The sequence below is a fragment of the Panicum hallii genome, chromosome 8, assembly GCF_002211085.1.
Source record: "Panicum hallii strain FIL2 chromosome 8, PHallii_v3.1, whole genome shotgun sequence".
Taxonomy (NCBI): Eukaryota; Viridiplantae; Streptophyta; class Magnoliopsida; order Poales; family Poaceae; genus Panicum; species Panicum hallii.
The window spans coordinates 39,768,153-39,783,609 of NC_038049.1; the positions used below are offsets into that span (position 1 = coordinate 39,768,153).

Below are 15,457 nucleotides of genomic sequence, written 5' to 3' on the forward strand. Positions count from 1 at the left end.
CGTAGAAGCAGAAGTCCGTGGCGAGGTGCCAGAGGAGGACGCTCTCGTCGAACGGCGCCCGCAGGCTCCGCTCGAGGTTCTTGCCGCCGCCGGGGCCGGACAACCCCTCGCTCCTCAGGGTCCGCTGGCCTCGGCTGTCGTTGAAGGCCCTCGCGGCGGCCGCGTCCGCCATGTGGCCCTCCCGCCCGTCTTGGAGGTAGCCGTGGACGAGGCCGGTGATGTCGCGGGAGGACTCGCACGGCTTCATGCACCAGAGGTGGTCGAGGTAGTCCTTGCAGGCCGGCAGGAGCCGGAGCCACCGGTGCTTCCTGTTCCGGGCCAAGTACCCGACGAGGTTGTACTGGGCGACTCTGTCAGGCCATGGGAACCCGTACACCGTCGAGCTGGCGGCGAAAGGAAACGCCAGCTGAAAATATGCCATGAGCTCCATGGCAGCAGTGCATCCCAGCAGGGCGTAGGTGACCTTGACATCCACGCTGTCGTAGGACTTCCTGTGGCTCTTGTGGAAGAGAGCGACGGGGACGAACGCCAGGTACACGATCGCTATCCGCAGAGACTTGCCCCGCGAGCGTTTCGAGCTACAACCACCATCAGTCTCGGTACCATCCTGCTCATCGCCGACCATGTTGTTTTTTACTTGCTCCTTAGTGTAGAGCCGATCGAAAGTGTAGGACAGCCCCGCTCTCATCTTGTCATGTATATCGCTACCTGGAGCTGACACCCAATCTAGATCTCCATGGGGTCCAATGTCTACAAACAGTTTGTATAACTTGTCCTGCCTTTCATCAAACGTTTCAGGAGCTCTGCTGCCTGAACTGGAACTGGAACTAGCAGTGTTACTCTTCATGAGGCTGCTGATGCTAGCTCACCTCAGAGCCCAGGGTTTCTCCAAGCATTTAATAATCCCGATGACGAAAATTAAGATTGCTGCCTGGAACAATCTTTTGTCCCCTGACCATGACTTGTGGAACACGTAAATGGCCACGGTGATCTGAAATGACAAGTGGTGGACACACGAGTAAGTATACACATGTAGTTCGTTTTGAATTTTTTAAATTTATAGTATATGCTGCGTACCTAGATATAATGTATGTCTAGGTTGAAAGTGCATCTAGGCCTCTTGTGAGTTTTGATGATTGAATGACATAAATAATTAAATAACTAATGAGCTTGTTGAGTTTTCAATAGACTTTTATTAGAAATGACAAAGGCAAGCTCATGTCGACGTATGAAGTATGAAAAAGTAAAGTTATGGCAAGCAAAGATTGGAGTAAACAATACAGACAAAGATGCAATGCAATTGTATGATCTTATTGGTGGTTTGCTTGTACAATCAAAGAAAAGTGAAAATTGCATGAAGATTGATAAAGTTTACGACTTTGAGAGGAATGTTGACCAATAGCTTAGCTGTTTAATAAGAAGTTTATATGAAAAGTTGTTTGGTCACAATATCAATATGGAGAAAGGTAGTAAAATGAAGGAATGGTAAAGAAATAGAATATATGTGTGCATATTGATGTGAAGAGAATATTGATCAAGAGTAATTGTGAACCGAAGGGTTTTGGAATGATAGTTTGCTTGGTCATATGGATGGTATTCTTAATTAAGAAAGAAGATCGTTGACAAAGTACAATGAAGATACAAGTTTACTTGGTCACAATATGGGTATGGAAGTATACAGTCAAAAGCATAGATCATGATATTGAAGAAATGGAATTCAATGAATACTTATGTTGAAGAAATAATGATACTTCATGGTTAAGATAATTGGAAAGGATGACCAAAATGTTGAAATGGAATTCAATAAGTGCTTATTGTTGATGTAATGCTATATGTGACTCTCGATGGCAAGATGGTAAAGGGTTAGTAATAGCTTGGCTACGAGAAACTAAGCAGTGGTGAAAGATAAGCAAATGGCTTGGCGCTGAAGAACCGATGCTAGGGTGAAGAAGCAAGTATTGATCGAACGTCGACGGACCGATCTAGGCCATAAGGAGTCTTATGTTGCAAAGCATCAAATCATTGTTGAATGATGATGTATCAAAGTGACTTGTGGATATGAAGTTATTTGTTGATCATATTCATTGAGGAATCACAAGTCACTGGTTCAAAGATGGTGTGCTCAAGAGACAAGAAATGTTGCACCTTCATGTAGTGAAAATTGAAGAAAAGCGGCAAGGCTCAAGTTATTCGAGCTCAAGTGGTTGAATTAGATTTTATCTTTGATACTGAGTATAGGTATGCCGCTCTATCAAGAGGGATACAACATTGAATAGTTTGACTAGCCTCGGTGCTCAAACTTACAAAACCCAAGTGCTAACTTGAGAGAAACATATGGCACAACACATGCATTTGGAGGTCTTGGTGCTTGTTTTTGGTTGGGTTGTATAGCCGCTTGAATAAGCTTTCCATTAAGTCCACAGTCATATAATTCGGATTTCTGAGTAAAAAGTTATGACCTTTTTAGTTAGAGTTGTGTTGTGTTGTTCGGCTCATCTGGTATTTCACTAGTCAGCCGGACCATTAGCTGAGAAAGTGTTTCTGGACAAATAGCGGCTGAGCTGGTATTTCACTGGCCAGCCAGACCACCAGTAGAGAAAAGCCTTCTATTCCAAATAGCGGCTGAGCCGGTATTACACGGGAATGCACATAATGGCTAGTTTGGGAGGGTTGGGTATTTATACCCTCACCCCTCCTTCTTTGGTTGCTGACTCCAACACGAAAAACAAATTTCTAGAATCCATTTGAGCTCTCCCCACTCTCTCTTTGTGAGTTTCCTTGAGATATCTTGTGAATTGGGTTGAGAGGGTGAAAGATTGAGTGATTGAAAGCAAAAGTGAGCCATTCCTATCCTTGAGCACTTGTGGACTTCGTCAGGCAATTCATAAGCATTTGTTACTCTTGAAGGTGAAGCCTCCTAGATGGCTAGATATTGCCCGGTGAGCTCCTAAGCTTGTGGTGAGCCACGGAAAGTTTGTGAAGGCATTGATCTCATCTCCATAAGGGAAGAGATCGAGTTAGTGAAGTGAGAAAAAGGGTTGAAAGAGTGGGATGCAGCGCTTACGCAGAGGGGCCGCGACGAAGAGGAAGTACTGGAGGAAGAGGCTGGCTAGGGCGAGGACGCGCAGCTGCCACTCCTCCCACCACTGCACGGCGCCGGAGAAGCGACGGCCCATCGTCAACGGCACTTCGTTCTTGGTGCAGCTAGCTCTTTGTTCAGCAATGGTGGAATGCAAGCAAGTCTACTCATTTGGTGGTGAAGCCGATCGATCCAAAGGTAGATACTACATCGATCTCATCATGCGTCGTCATTTGTTTAACATGCATGACTTGACCAAGCGAGCACTTCTCTTCACTTGACATGCATGTTCCAGCTGATGGATCCACCAACTTCTCCCGTTATTGGCCAGTGGTTCCCGGTATTAGGTAGCTAGTGATCTGTTTAAGCATGGCTGCTTGGCTCTACGTTTCTCTTCTTAATTAATACATGATCGATGTTCACACTGCCAAGTCACCAACCACTACCCATTCGGCCAGCCAACAGGAGAGACGACGTAAAACGAGTTCAGCTCTGGATGACGAGTTCAGCCAAAAGTTAATTGTTTGGGGATCATATGGCTTTGGCACGGATTGACACTAGTGCGTAAGTGCCCTATCACCGATGGTCCGAAATCTTCCTTCACCGCCGGTTTATGTGTAAGTGGGTTGGTAGGCGGGCGGGCAGCTCAAAACAACCTCCCTTACGAACAGACGGTGATAATCTATTTAAAAAGAAAAAATTTAGTTTATATTCTTAAAACTATCATAAAAGTTTGATTTTCAACCCTCAACTATAAAATTGGATAATGAGGGTATCCAAATATCGAAATCGGACAAGTCTGGTCCTTTAGGCGGTTTCAAAACTGGTTTTGTAATTTTTTTGAAAAAATTAAAAATTCTAGCTAGATCTAAAAAAATCAAAACTAATTTATTTTAAATCATAAAAATATGAAACCAGTACCAAAATTTTTTCTAACAACATAAACTATCTATTTTTGCTCTATTTAAATCTTATTTATCCAAAAATAATAGATATAACTACAAGCAAACAAATGTAAGGAGTATGAAAATTTTGAATCCGAATGACTGACAAGAAGAGTGCCAATAGATAAATTACATTTTTAGAAAAATATTGGCGCTCGTTTCGCATTTTTTATTTAAAATAAATTATTTATGATTGTTTGAGTCTAAACTTGAATATCTTTAATTTTCACAAAATGAAAATTGTCTTTGAAACCACCAAAGGGCCAAATTTGCCCGGTTTTGACAGTTTGTAGTTGAAGGTTGAAAATTAGACTTTTATGATAATTTGAGGGTGTACACTGTATTTTTCTCATTTAAAAACTATGTAAAAAATTTATAGTGACAGTAATTTTTTTATACATAATACCTAAGCAACTACAAACTTTTTACATAATATGAAAAGGGTCCTTCACTGTTGGTTTATATGTATGTGGGTGGGTGGGGTCTGAGTGGTTAGATTTAGATCGGTGGTGTGATAATCAAATATTAACACCATCAGTTAAGCCACGAACTGGCAGTACTAACTTTTTAAAAGGTGTGTAAAAAATATAATAACAGTAACTTTTTTAATACCCAAGCAACAATAATTTTTCAAATATAACTAGGTTCGTGCCCATGCGTTGCCACGGATAAAACTACTTGTTGTTGAATATAAAAACCTTGCAAATGTATTTACATTCAGACAAGTTTGATGAGTCGTGTGGAAATTCAGTTAAGTATAATCATATATTTAATTTCTAAGAATAGGTCCGTACCCATTTCGTTATGAGCATCAATTTTTATCATATAAAATATTTGTAAATTACATACAACAACAAAGACATACTCTTTGATAAAAAAAATATTCATGCACCCTGCATGTTCGTATCCGAAAATACACAAACAAATAGTTAGATACGTGATACAATAGAATAAAAGTAGAAAATCGTGCAACTATATCGCTTTTCCACTCTCTTCCTACTTTCGCCTCCCATGACCACCTCTATTTTTACCTCCTTCTACTGCCTACCTCCTTCTACTGCCCCAATAGCTTGCTAGAGCTCCTCGTTGGCTAGTTGTCAGCAGCAACCTCCTTGCCTCCCATTGCTCCACATTGGCGCGATGTCAGCCATGCATTGAATGAACTCATTACTATCTGCTAAAGAGCAAACATGACTTTTAATCGTAAGAGCACTGATAGAAGGAAAATGCAATAAAAGAAAACTTACCTGACAAGCAATCATTGTCTAATAATCCTGATCATAGTTTTCATTTATAAAGAAAGAGAAAAGAACACTAAATAACTTTTTTGCAAAGTGCAAACTTTACAGATAAGCAACAATATGGCTATACTGATGTAGACCATCCCTGAATAAATTTTATTGATGAGCACCAATACAGCTATACTGACATAGACAATACTTGATGACAATGACAATAATAGTGACTTTAAGAAGGTCGGTGTGTTATCAACGTATTATCTCAGCGAGAATATATACTTCCCAAGAAAAAAAATCCATGTTAGAATATAACTGAACTTAGCAACATGATACAATTATTTTTATGTTCTTTCTAGTTCTATCATATTTTCAAATAGAAGAGTAAATTGAGGGTCTGATTTGCAACAACTCGACGTTCTTCTAATAAGAGTAGAAACATCCGCACAACTTAATTGTCACAAGAGCATAGAAGCATTATTCAAATTTTATTCTACAGATAAGGGTTGTACTCCTAGAGCTGCACCCAGAGCATGGTTGCCTAGACCATTTTTGAAATGTGATCTGAACTCAACAAACTGGCTTACCAACATAGTCCTCACACAAAAGGGAAGATTCGTCGAGTTAATTCCCACAAGAGAAATATCAGTTAAAACGCCAACCATACCATTTTTCTATTTGTGGTTCAGTGGGTTGTACAATTAGAGGTTACCTAGAGAGCAAGGTCCATCGAAGAATCAATTTTGAAGATAATATAATCTTTCATTCCATGAGATCTCTTAATAGAAATATATCATCCATTGATACCCATCAGAGCTAATAGCAAATCATCTATAATCAAAATCTCCTGCATTGCAATTACAGCAGTAATGTTGTGTGAAAGCTACATAAGTTTAGCTATTTCTAATAACAATAATAAAATAGGCAGATATCGCACCACGAAAGAGGAAGGTTATTTCAAGGTAAATCAATCTCTTTGCAGATCAATAGAGGGAGTGGCCGCTTGCTGTTGTGCCTTCACTCTTGAGCAAATAAAAGTAAATAAGGATATGGATAAGATAAACAATATGAGAATAGCACCCACTTTGCAACATGTAACCTGAGATGGCCAGGGATACAAAAGAATTTCAAGCTTGAACGCTCCATTATGTGATGTTAGAAGTAGTAATGAAAATGAAATGCCACATCATGGACACAGATTAGAGAAAGCAAGAGGCAGCCACATGATGATGGCAAAAAAAAAGAGAGTGAAATCCTTCCAAATATATCCAATCTCTGCAACCAGCTCCAACAGTAACAAGCACTATCACCCTAGAGGTTGATATTTAAATTGCAGTAGTAGACAGATGAGAGACCACTGACAAGTTCCTAACAGATACTACACAAAAATATAAGATAAAGATATACTCAAACACCTTGATTGAGAGCAAACAAAGTTCAAAAACTTGCAGTTTATGGAGCAGGTTAGGGTATAAGAGAATTCTCTGGGCCTTTACTGGAAGAAAATTCTCATATTTATGCAGGTGCTCAATCAGAATACTATGGAAAAATAGTTGAGATGCAGGGTCAAGTACACACAAGAGCTGGACAAGTTCATACATGGCTTGCATTGAGAGAGCTTCGTTGATATCTCTGATCCAACTCTGATGTGATTGTCCATCCCTCACCGTTCTACCATTTCTTGCTGACTATCTAATGCGCTTGTACAAGTTTAGCACAAGAATCTGAATTGCTTGGCCTTGCACCGGATTCTCCCAGGGATTGTTCATTGTATTGGCTCAAAAAATTGAAACACTACAACCTACAGCCAACCATAATGTAATATCAATGGATATAATAAATCAGTGAACAATCCAATACCAGAGAAAAAAATCTCTTGCAGAAAAAGGGCATTTCAAGCAAGATAATGGTGTTCTTTGTCATGAATCTAACTTGGTGAATACCATCTCGCCTGTGAGAATCATCATTAGCCCGTCCCAATCTAACATCCTGATTCAAAACACCATGGTTGGACATGGAAGGAGCTCAGTCGTGGAGGGATCCGTACAACACACGCACCATCAGCGAAGCCATGGGATCCACCGCAAGCTCCCGCATCCACCAAGCATCCCGGATCTGCACCATGGCCGCCATCTTTGCCATTTTCCGTGCTCCGCAACAGACACCTGTGCATATATGTCTGGAACAGTTGATTAACTTTTTAGCACAAATAACAATTGATCTAATAGTGCTTAAGCATCTGATATAATTCAGCCAGTGATTAACTTGGTGGAGGATAAACCAAATAAAATTACGGAGAGGAATCCATATAACTTAATTAGCTTTCATAAGAAAATAATTTGAAACAGATAGGCCACATGCCCTAGAATTTCATAAGAAAATATTTCAAACTGCGAACATGAAAGTTAGGCATCAATAAGAATAAACATAAGCTTTTTTTCCATGCAACGGAGTGACCTGAGAGCATTGAACACTGCTGACTGTTTTCTTTGATCCATACCACCACCGCTGAAGCAGAATTTGCAAGAATTATCTTGTTTGACATCTATCTTGACTCCATCATCAGCTAGACAGTACAATCCAGGATGAATCCAGCCTGGCCTCTATCAGGATCACGTGACATTAACTAAAAGAAAGAAACAAAAATCATCAACACCCTTAGCCGAGGTAGATGTGTATGTTTTTCCTCTCAATCTTGTTCCATGTCCAAATAAAAAATGTTGAACAACAGTAACACAAACCATAGAGGAGGAAACATGTCACCAAGATCACCAATCCACCAGGGGAAATAGCTGAATGCAATACCCCGTTTGCATGCCTTGTTTAGTTGGCAACCTGCAAATAGACAAGAGGGGCATGATCAGTGCAGAAATAAATACTGCAAATATTATACCTGAACTTGAAAAGAATATCACAAGGAAAATCTTGCTCGTTGTTCACCAACATCAACCAATCTGTTATTTTTACCATCTATTGATTATCAGAGTCTATTCCCAAATCTAAATTCTAAAATTGTAAACCAAGCAAAGTGTACATAGTACCAATGATTAGCAACAATGTTGTACTAGAGATTGTTTCTCTCTATCATAGCATTTAATCTACAGAAGCAATAATGGAAAAGAAAATACCTTTAGCAACTCTATGGCATTTGTTGAGACTTTTGTGTTCTATCCGCAACCTCAAGGTAACTTCTAATACATCCCTCATCTTTCTAATTCCCACAACTATTAGCCATCAAAACATACAAATTTAGGGGCAAAAAATGATTTTGCTACCCATTTAGGGTTTCGCGAAGAAATCCAAGCATCACCCACTCTCATCTCTTTGCTTCTTGGTGTCCAGCAGCAGCAGGAAGTAAACATGGCCAATGGCAGAGAGGGGTTGGAAAAATTGCTTACCAGTGAACGGAAGGGAGTGAAGGAAAAATTTGGATTTCATCCGGAATAAAAAACAATATTAGGATGAATTGCTTACCAGTGTGGAGGGAGGAAGAAACCAATCTGAAAGATATCTAGGCCCCTAAGTGGGTTTTGGTGATAAATGACAAAGCACATGTATATTTAATCGTGTTATTAAGCATGTGTGCAGGTGCTAAAGGTGACTGAGCAAAGCATATAGCAAAGCGTGAACCCTCAAAAAGGATATGAAAAGCGGCGCTCTCAAGTGTACTAAAAGACTAGATTTTATTTTTGAAATTGAGTATAGGAACGACGTACTATCAAGAGGAACTTTGATCCACTAGTGTAGACATGGTAGTTGTGCTCAAGAGAACCCATAAAAATCATAAGAAACTATCCCACCACTTAAAAAGGGACTTAAATGTGAAATTCAGTGTCTAACTCGGAGTGTCCGAGTCGCAATCCGGAATGTCCGGACAGAGTGTCCGGAGTATCCGGACATATACCCGGAGTCTCCGGGTTACTGTTACCAGTCTACAAAACCCATCTGGTCCGGAGTCTCCGGACTCCCTTGTCCGGAGTATCCGGACATATACCCAGAGTTTTCGGGTACCGCTCTCCCAACGGCTAGTTTCTGGGAGAGGGGGTATAAATACCCCCATACCCCCTCTCATTCTCCCTCTCTTACTCATTTTCGACCAGAACTGCTGAAAAGCCAAAGAGAGCTCTCTCACTCCCATTTGCTCCATTCTTGAGTGATTTTCTTAGGGGTTTGAAGTGAGATTGTTGCAAGAGCTAAGATTGTGCAAGTAAGCCTTGATTTCATCTCTTGAGCACATCATCCAAGTCTAGCCCGTGGCTTCTAGTTTATTACTCTTGGAGCTCCAAGCTCCTAGACGGCTAGGCGTCGCTTGTTATTGCGTGATTGATCTGTGAGCATCACAGCTGGTTTGTAATCTTCATTCCTCTCTGAGTAATTCATAGTAAGTGACCTTAGAGTTTGAGCGTTGATCTCACCCTTGGGAGAGGAGTATAGAAGTTCTTGAGCATCGTCTCTTGAATTCTTCCTCAACGGAGACGTAGCTCCTTTGGGAGTGAACTTCGGGAAACAAATTCTGTGTCACTCTCGCAATTCTAGCTTACATTTGTGATTATTTGCTTGTGAGACTAACTTTTTAGGGTTTGAGGGCGATCTACTATTATAAAAGTCTCAGGAGTAAGACAACTGGTGAGAAACACTTCAGAGGTACCACTAGTCCCTCTAAATTTACTGGATTCAATTTACAGCATTTTTATCTTTGATTTTTAGCAGTTTGTTTCATACCCGGATAGTCCAGATATTATCTCCGGAAACTCCAGACACTATATCCGGAGTATTCAGACATATATCCGGAGTATCCGGACACCTATGTTGCTAACCGTGTTCAAAGTATTTTTAAGTTGCAGATTAGCCTATTCACCCCCCCTCTAGGCATCTTGAGGTCCTTTCACAATCACCATCACTGGAGACGAACACGCTGACGTCAGCTCACTCCTTCTCCTTCTCCTTATCACCGCGCCTTGCTCCAGGCCCGAGGACAAAGGGACCCAGGCGCCCAGCTATCACCGCATGATCCGTGGAGGGAAGATTGGAGCTTGGACGCGGGTTCGATAATGTGGGGGGGGGGCTGTTGAACAACTGGACGGGGACGGCTGGACGACGTGACAGCAGCAGCTCTGGGGATGGGGATGGCGGGAAGGGGACGGCTGGAGCGCGGGGGCGGCACGGCGAGACGGGGACGGCTAGAGCGCAGGGGTTGGCGTGATCTTCGGTGGCATGCTGCGGCCGATCGGAGAGTAGGCAGCGGCATCGAATGGCACGTCGGAACCGTTCGCTCTCGCTCACGATGGATCCTAATGCCAAAGCACAAGACTGGAGAAGGACGGGTCGCGGAGGCGCAACGTAGGGAGCGGTGCGACAGCAAACAGGGGCACCTCGCGGTGGATGGATGGCAGACGGCGGCGCTGCGAGGCAGGGATGGCTGGACGACATGATGGCAGCGGCACAAACCGGCTCGTGGGTTGTGTTGTCGCGAGGGGAGGGCAGGCGGGCGGCGGCGGCGCGAGGTGGGCGTGGGGGAGGACGTTGTGGCGGAGCGAGGGAGAGGGCAGTGGGGCGGAAGAGATAGGAACCGTCGGCTGACGTGCGGGGTGGGAGGCAGGTCAGGAGAGGGGTTGGTAGGCTCAGATCGCACAAGGAGATAATCGGATGGCGTAGGATGAGAGCCAGCAGAATGACCAAAGAAGGTGGGGTCAAGGTCGCACCAAAAAATTGTCCCCTAATTAGTTTTTTTAGTAGTAGAGATAACTATTGTTTTATATGTATTTGGGTGGGTGGGGTCTGGGTGGTTAGATTTGGGTCGGTGGTGTGATAATCAAACATTAACATCATCAGTTAAGCTACGAACGGGCAGTGCTAACTTTTTAAAAAAGTATGTAAAAAATATAATAACAGTAATTTTTTTTACAAAAAACCCAAGCAACAATATTTTTTAAACATAAAATGAAAAGGGTGTATCCACGGGGATTCAAACTCGTGATCTCATGAATCACTTGATCACTTCGTACTACTACATCGTACATTTACTTGGTGAATGGATATTATTCTTTAATACTAATAACTTTTCTAAATCTTAAATTAACTTGTAGACGCTAAAACAATTTCAAATAAAAAAGTGGTCAGCTGCAAAGTTTAAGATCTCGTCGATACTACAATTTTGATGTTGATCTTCTTTTTCCATCAAAGATCATTTAATTTGATAGGTATAATAATTTATATTGAGTATTCAAATGAAATGTATGAAACGAACTCCTCATCAACTCGGATTAGAGATTAGAATTGTAAATTAGAATTGCAGAATGTTGTTGTAACTATTTTTGTCTCTAGTAGTTCTCTAGCTAATATAATAAAAAAGGTATAGCTGTAATGAATACTTGAGTAGTAAGAAATATATAATAATTAAATTATATGGGTTTTCTAGGAAAATATTTAGAGATCCATTAAGTGCAACGGTATGTGATAGGACAAATAAAAAACTGAATGAGTTTCAAAAGAAAATAATACTATTAATATTTAGCTATAGCAACTTATGGATATTTTTTTATGGAAACACAGTACATACACATACACTCGCATACACATATGCACACTCACCTCTATGAATACACACACCCAATCCTACCCCTATGAGCATATTCGAGAGATTGAGCCGGCAAATCCTCAAGATTGAGAAGATCACCATCAGCGCCTCGTTGTCAATAGGTACATCATCTACCACTGAAAACAATAGTACCAGTTAAATCCTAAAATAAATCCAGAAAATTGCGAGAGGTAAGGTGAACCTAATCTAGGTAGGAATTGTTTTCAAATGTTTCAACTTTTATAGTATATATGGTATATAGATACATTCTGAGTCCCGCACACCAAATGTTAACCAAAATGCTTCAACCTGCTTATTGTTGACATGGTACCGTGGACTTCTGGGCATATAGAAGGAAAATGCTGCATTTCCATTTGCTTTTCTGGGGTAAAACCAATTATCAGTTGCATCAAGATACAAGTTGCATGGTATGTCAAACAATGTAAATGTTCAAGAACCGGTCCTCAATTAAGCGTACAAGTTACATGGCAGAAGAGCAATGCAGTCGTTCTTGCACTGAATTCTTCCAAAAACTTGGACGACATCAATATGGTGGTACAAATTTAATGAGATAATCAGTTAGCCAGGTTCCCAGTGAGCGCTGTTTGACCTTGTCCACAAAGGCCTTGTTCGGTTAATCCCTTTCACAAGGGGATTGAGGGGGATTGGAGGGGATTGAGAGGAATTTTGATTGTTAGGGATTTAAGCCCTTCCAACCCCCTCTAATCACCTTCAATTCCCTCCAACCGAACAGGGCCTATGGTTCCCTTGTATCCTGGGAAGTGACTGCTCAAGGAAAATTGGACTGACAAAATTGATGAACTCCTACCAAGAAAAATGGATTCACTTAAACATGATGAGAAGCGGGGCTAGCTTGTGAACCTCAGAAAGAAAACTTGAATCCTCCGCTCTTGGCATCGACAGCAGTGTCCCAGAATGATGCTTTCTTCTTTCGAGCAGCAGCCTTCTGCTGTGCCTCAAACTGAAGCTGATTGATCATGCCAGGGTGAGCAGCGTCGATGGCACCACGGAACTTGTCATGCAGGTTCACTCTGTCCTTGGTCCCCGAGACAAGTTCGCTTGCATTTGGCCTCTTGAGAAAATCAAGAACGTTTAACAAATTCCTCCTGCATGTTTAGCAGGGAAAGGAAGATGCAAATCATCATTCATAATCTAAAATTTTTATTGCAACCAGCACAAATGAATACAGTATTCTCTGCTATATGGATGAAGAAATCTAGAGAAAGTCCGAATTTGACTTTCAAATAATAAAAACAGAGGACCATATGGCATCAAGTTGGCAGAACAAACAAGATTCAATGCACTTGCACACTACAGTTAATAAGATAATTGGACAACCTTAGCGGAAATGAGAATACCCAGATTGAACTCAGTAGATAATATGTACAGTTAATGCTTGCATCGGATACATGTTGCTTCCCACACAAAGAACCTAGCTTCGTTGTTCCTCCATTTCTAATCTTCCTGAACACTAGTTCAATTTTGTGAGTGAAGGACAATACCAGGGTATTTAGGTTCTTAAGTAATGTCAGACTCAAAAGAGAATTCTCATAGATTCGATACTGAAGATACAACACTTTGAGTTAAATCAAATGTTTTTTTTCTGAATTTGTATACAAGACCATAAGTGGTACAATGACAAGTGGGCCTACATCTTTGAAGGCTGCTAAAGTGAGATAAATATAATTAAGTTGGTTTCCTGTGAGCAAAAATATGTCCTAGCGCAGAAAACCAGTGTCATTTGAACTTGTATCAAGTATTGGAATTCATTTTAGTTCTCACTGCAAGCTGAGTTTCAAAACGGTATGGCAAAGAAAAGCATTCCTATAGAAGAATTTAACTATATGCTAAGAATGAAAAAGAAATTCTTCATGCTTATGGTGATTGCTTAACATAAATGAACGACAATTTATATGACAATATTACAGACAAAATCAATGAAACAGTTTTGCACTGTGAAATCTAACCTGCTCACATAATTCTGGGTAATGGCAATGGACTCCTCAAGATTGATCACCAAATGCCACCATCCATTTGGCACAAAAACAACCTCCCCAGCTCGGCATATGCACTCGATGGGCCTCTTCTCCCAAGTCTTACAAGCCCCATAGAAGTTCATGAACCACTCCATGATTGATACAGGGCTGGTGACCTCTGCTCCATCTGCACTCGGGTGGACACCTGGCGGCACCACCTCAGGTGGGAACATCACCCACTTCTTGGCTCCCTTTATGATAGCATTCCATGCCGATGTTGAGTTAGGATCCACATGGAACGATGAACCTGACCCTGCTGGTCCAATGATAACCCATCTGTAATCCGGCCTCTCCTCCCCAAGAACACTAAACAGGTCCTCCCTGAAGTACACCGGCACCTCATAGTCCCTCCCCATCTCCGGCACCTTCTCAGCAAACTTGGCATCAAAGAGGTACAATGGCCTCTCCTCCTGCACATTGTCTGCATACCTGAAGTACCTATCCAGTGTCATGCTCACCGGCCCAACCGCAAACTCCTTACCCGCCGAGATCTCCAGCAGGTACTCCCTGCTCCATTTCTGCAACGCCGGCCAGCTGTCCAGGCACCCCTCCAGCAGCACCGGCCTGTTGGGCTCCTCGACCTCGGCGATGAACTGCTCGACGGACACGCCGCGGCGGCGCTCGATGTTGTCCCGGGCGAGCCACTCGTGCCGCATCTCCATGTTGGCGCAGAGCCAGCTCTGGAAGAGGTAGTCGGAGTAGAAGCCCCTGATCCTGAGCGCGCGCGGGGGGATGAGGTGGGGCCGGCCGCCGGAGGCTGCGGCGACGTAGGTGGCGCGCCAGGACCCGGCGAAGTCGAACGCGCCGCCGAGCTCGCCGAGGACGAGGGCGCGCCAGAGCGGGTCGTGCGCGGCGACGACGTAGAGCGCCTTGGACGCGGCCGAGAGCGCGGCGAGGGCGCGCGCCGGGAGGAGGCCCAGGACGTCGAGGAGCAGGTCGTCCGGGAGCGGGCGGAGCGCGCCGAGCCCCGCGTCCCGGAGGTTGGCGCCCGGGGAGGCCGAGAGGAGGAGGTTGCCGAGCGGCTGGACGAGGCAGCCGATGTCCCGGGGGAAGGAGGACGCCGAGGCCTTCAGGTTGAAGGAGGGGTCCCCGGCGGCGCCGGCGCCGGCGAGGTGGCTCTTTGGTTTGTTGCGGTTGTTGCCCTCCTTTGAGTGGCTGCGGCTGCGGCGGCGCTTGGGTTTGCGCTTCCACTGGAGGGGCAGGAGGAGCGAGTGGAAGGCGCCCGGCATGCTCGGCTCTGGCGGCGGCGGCGGCGGCGGCGGGAGGGGGAGGACCAGAGGAGGGAGGGGGTGTTCTGGAGGGTTAAGGTTTTGGGGGAGACAGACGCGGCATAAGGCGCCGTTCGATCAAAGATGGACGGACGAGATCGAGTGTTTGAAAATCCCAGCGTTAGCCCAAACGGAAAAACACTAAACACCGGTCACCTAGCGTGTAGCTATTTATTCGGAGTAAATAAACAATTAAACAGATTAAACGGTCATCAAATAGGATAAATAGCTGATTAAACGGACACGGCTGACCACTGTGTAGCGTTTACACGGCAGATACACGGGCTAAACGGCTGT

General features: G+C 43.2%; 1 protein-coding gene across 3 annotated transcripts; it reads right to left on the minus strand.

The window, feature by feature from the left end:
- Positions 1–11,753: 11,753 nt before the first annotated feature.
- Positions 11,754–15,201, minus strand: LOC112903484 (F-box protein At5g06550). Of its 3 annotated transcripts, XR_003230816.1 has the most exons (4): positions 13,824–15,201; positions 12,718–12,962; positions 12,145–12,217; positions 11,754–11,972 (listed from the first exon to the last, which is right to left on the minus strand). XR_003230816.1 is itself a non-coding variant. In XM_025972754.1 (3 exons), exons 1-2 carry the CDS (start codon positions 15,119–15,121, stop codon positions 12,719–12,721), a joined length of 1,542 nt encoding a protein of 513 aa, XP_025828539.1. In that variant the 5' UTR covers positions 15,122–15,201; the 3' UTR covers positions 11,754–11,966; position 12,718. The 3 variants fall into 3 exon arrangements, 2 of the variants coding, with proteins under 2 accessions (XP_025828539.1, XP_025828538.1); XM_025972754.1 differs by lacking the exon at positions 12,145–12,217 and having other exon boundaries at positions 11,754–11,966; XM_025972753.1 differs by lacking the exon at positions 12,145–12,217.
- Positions 15,202–15,457: the final 256 nt, after the last annotated feature.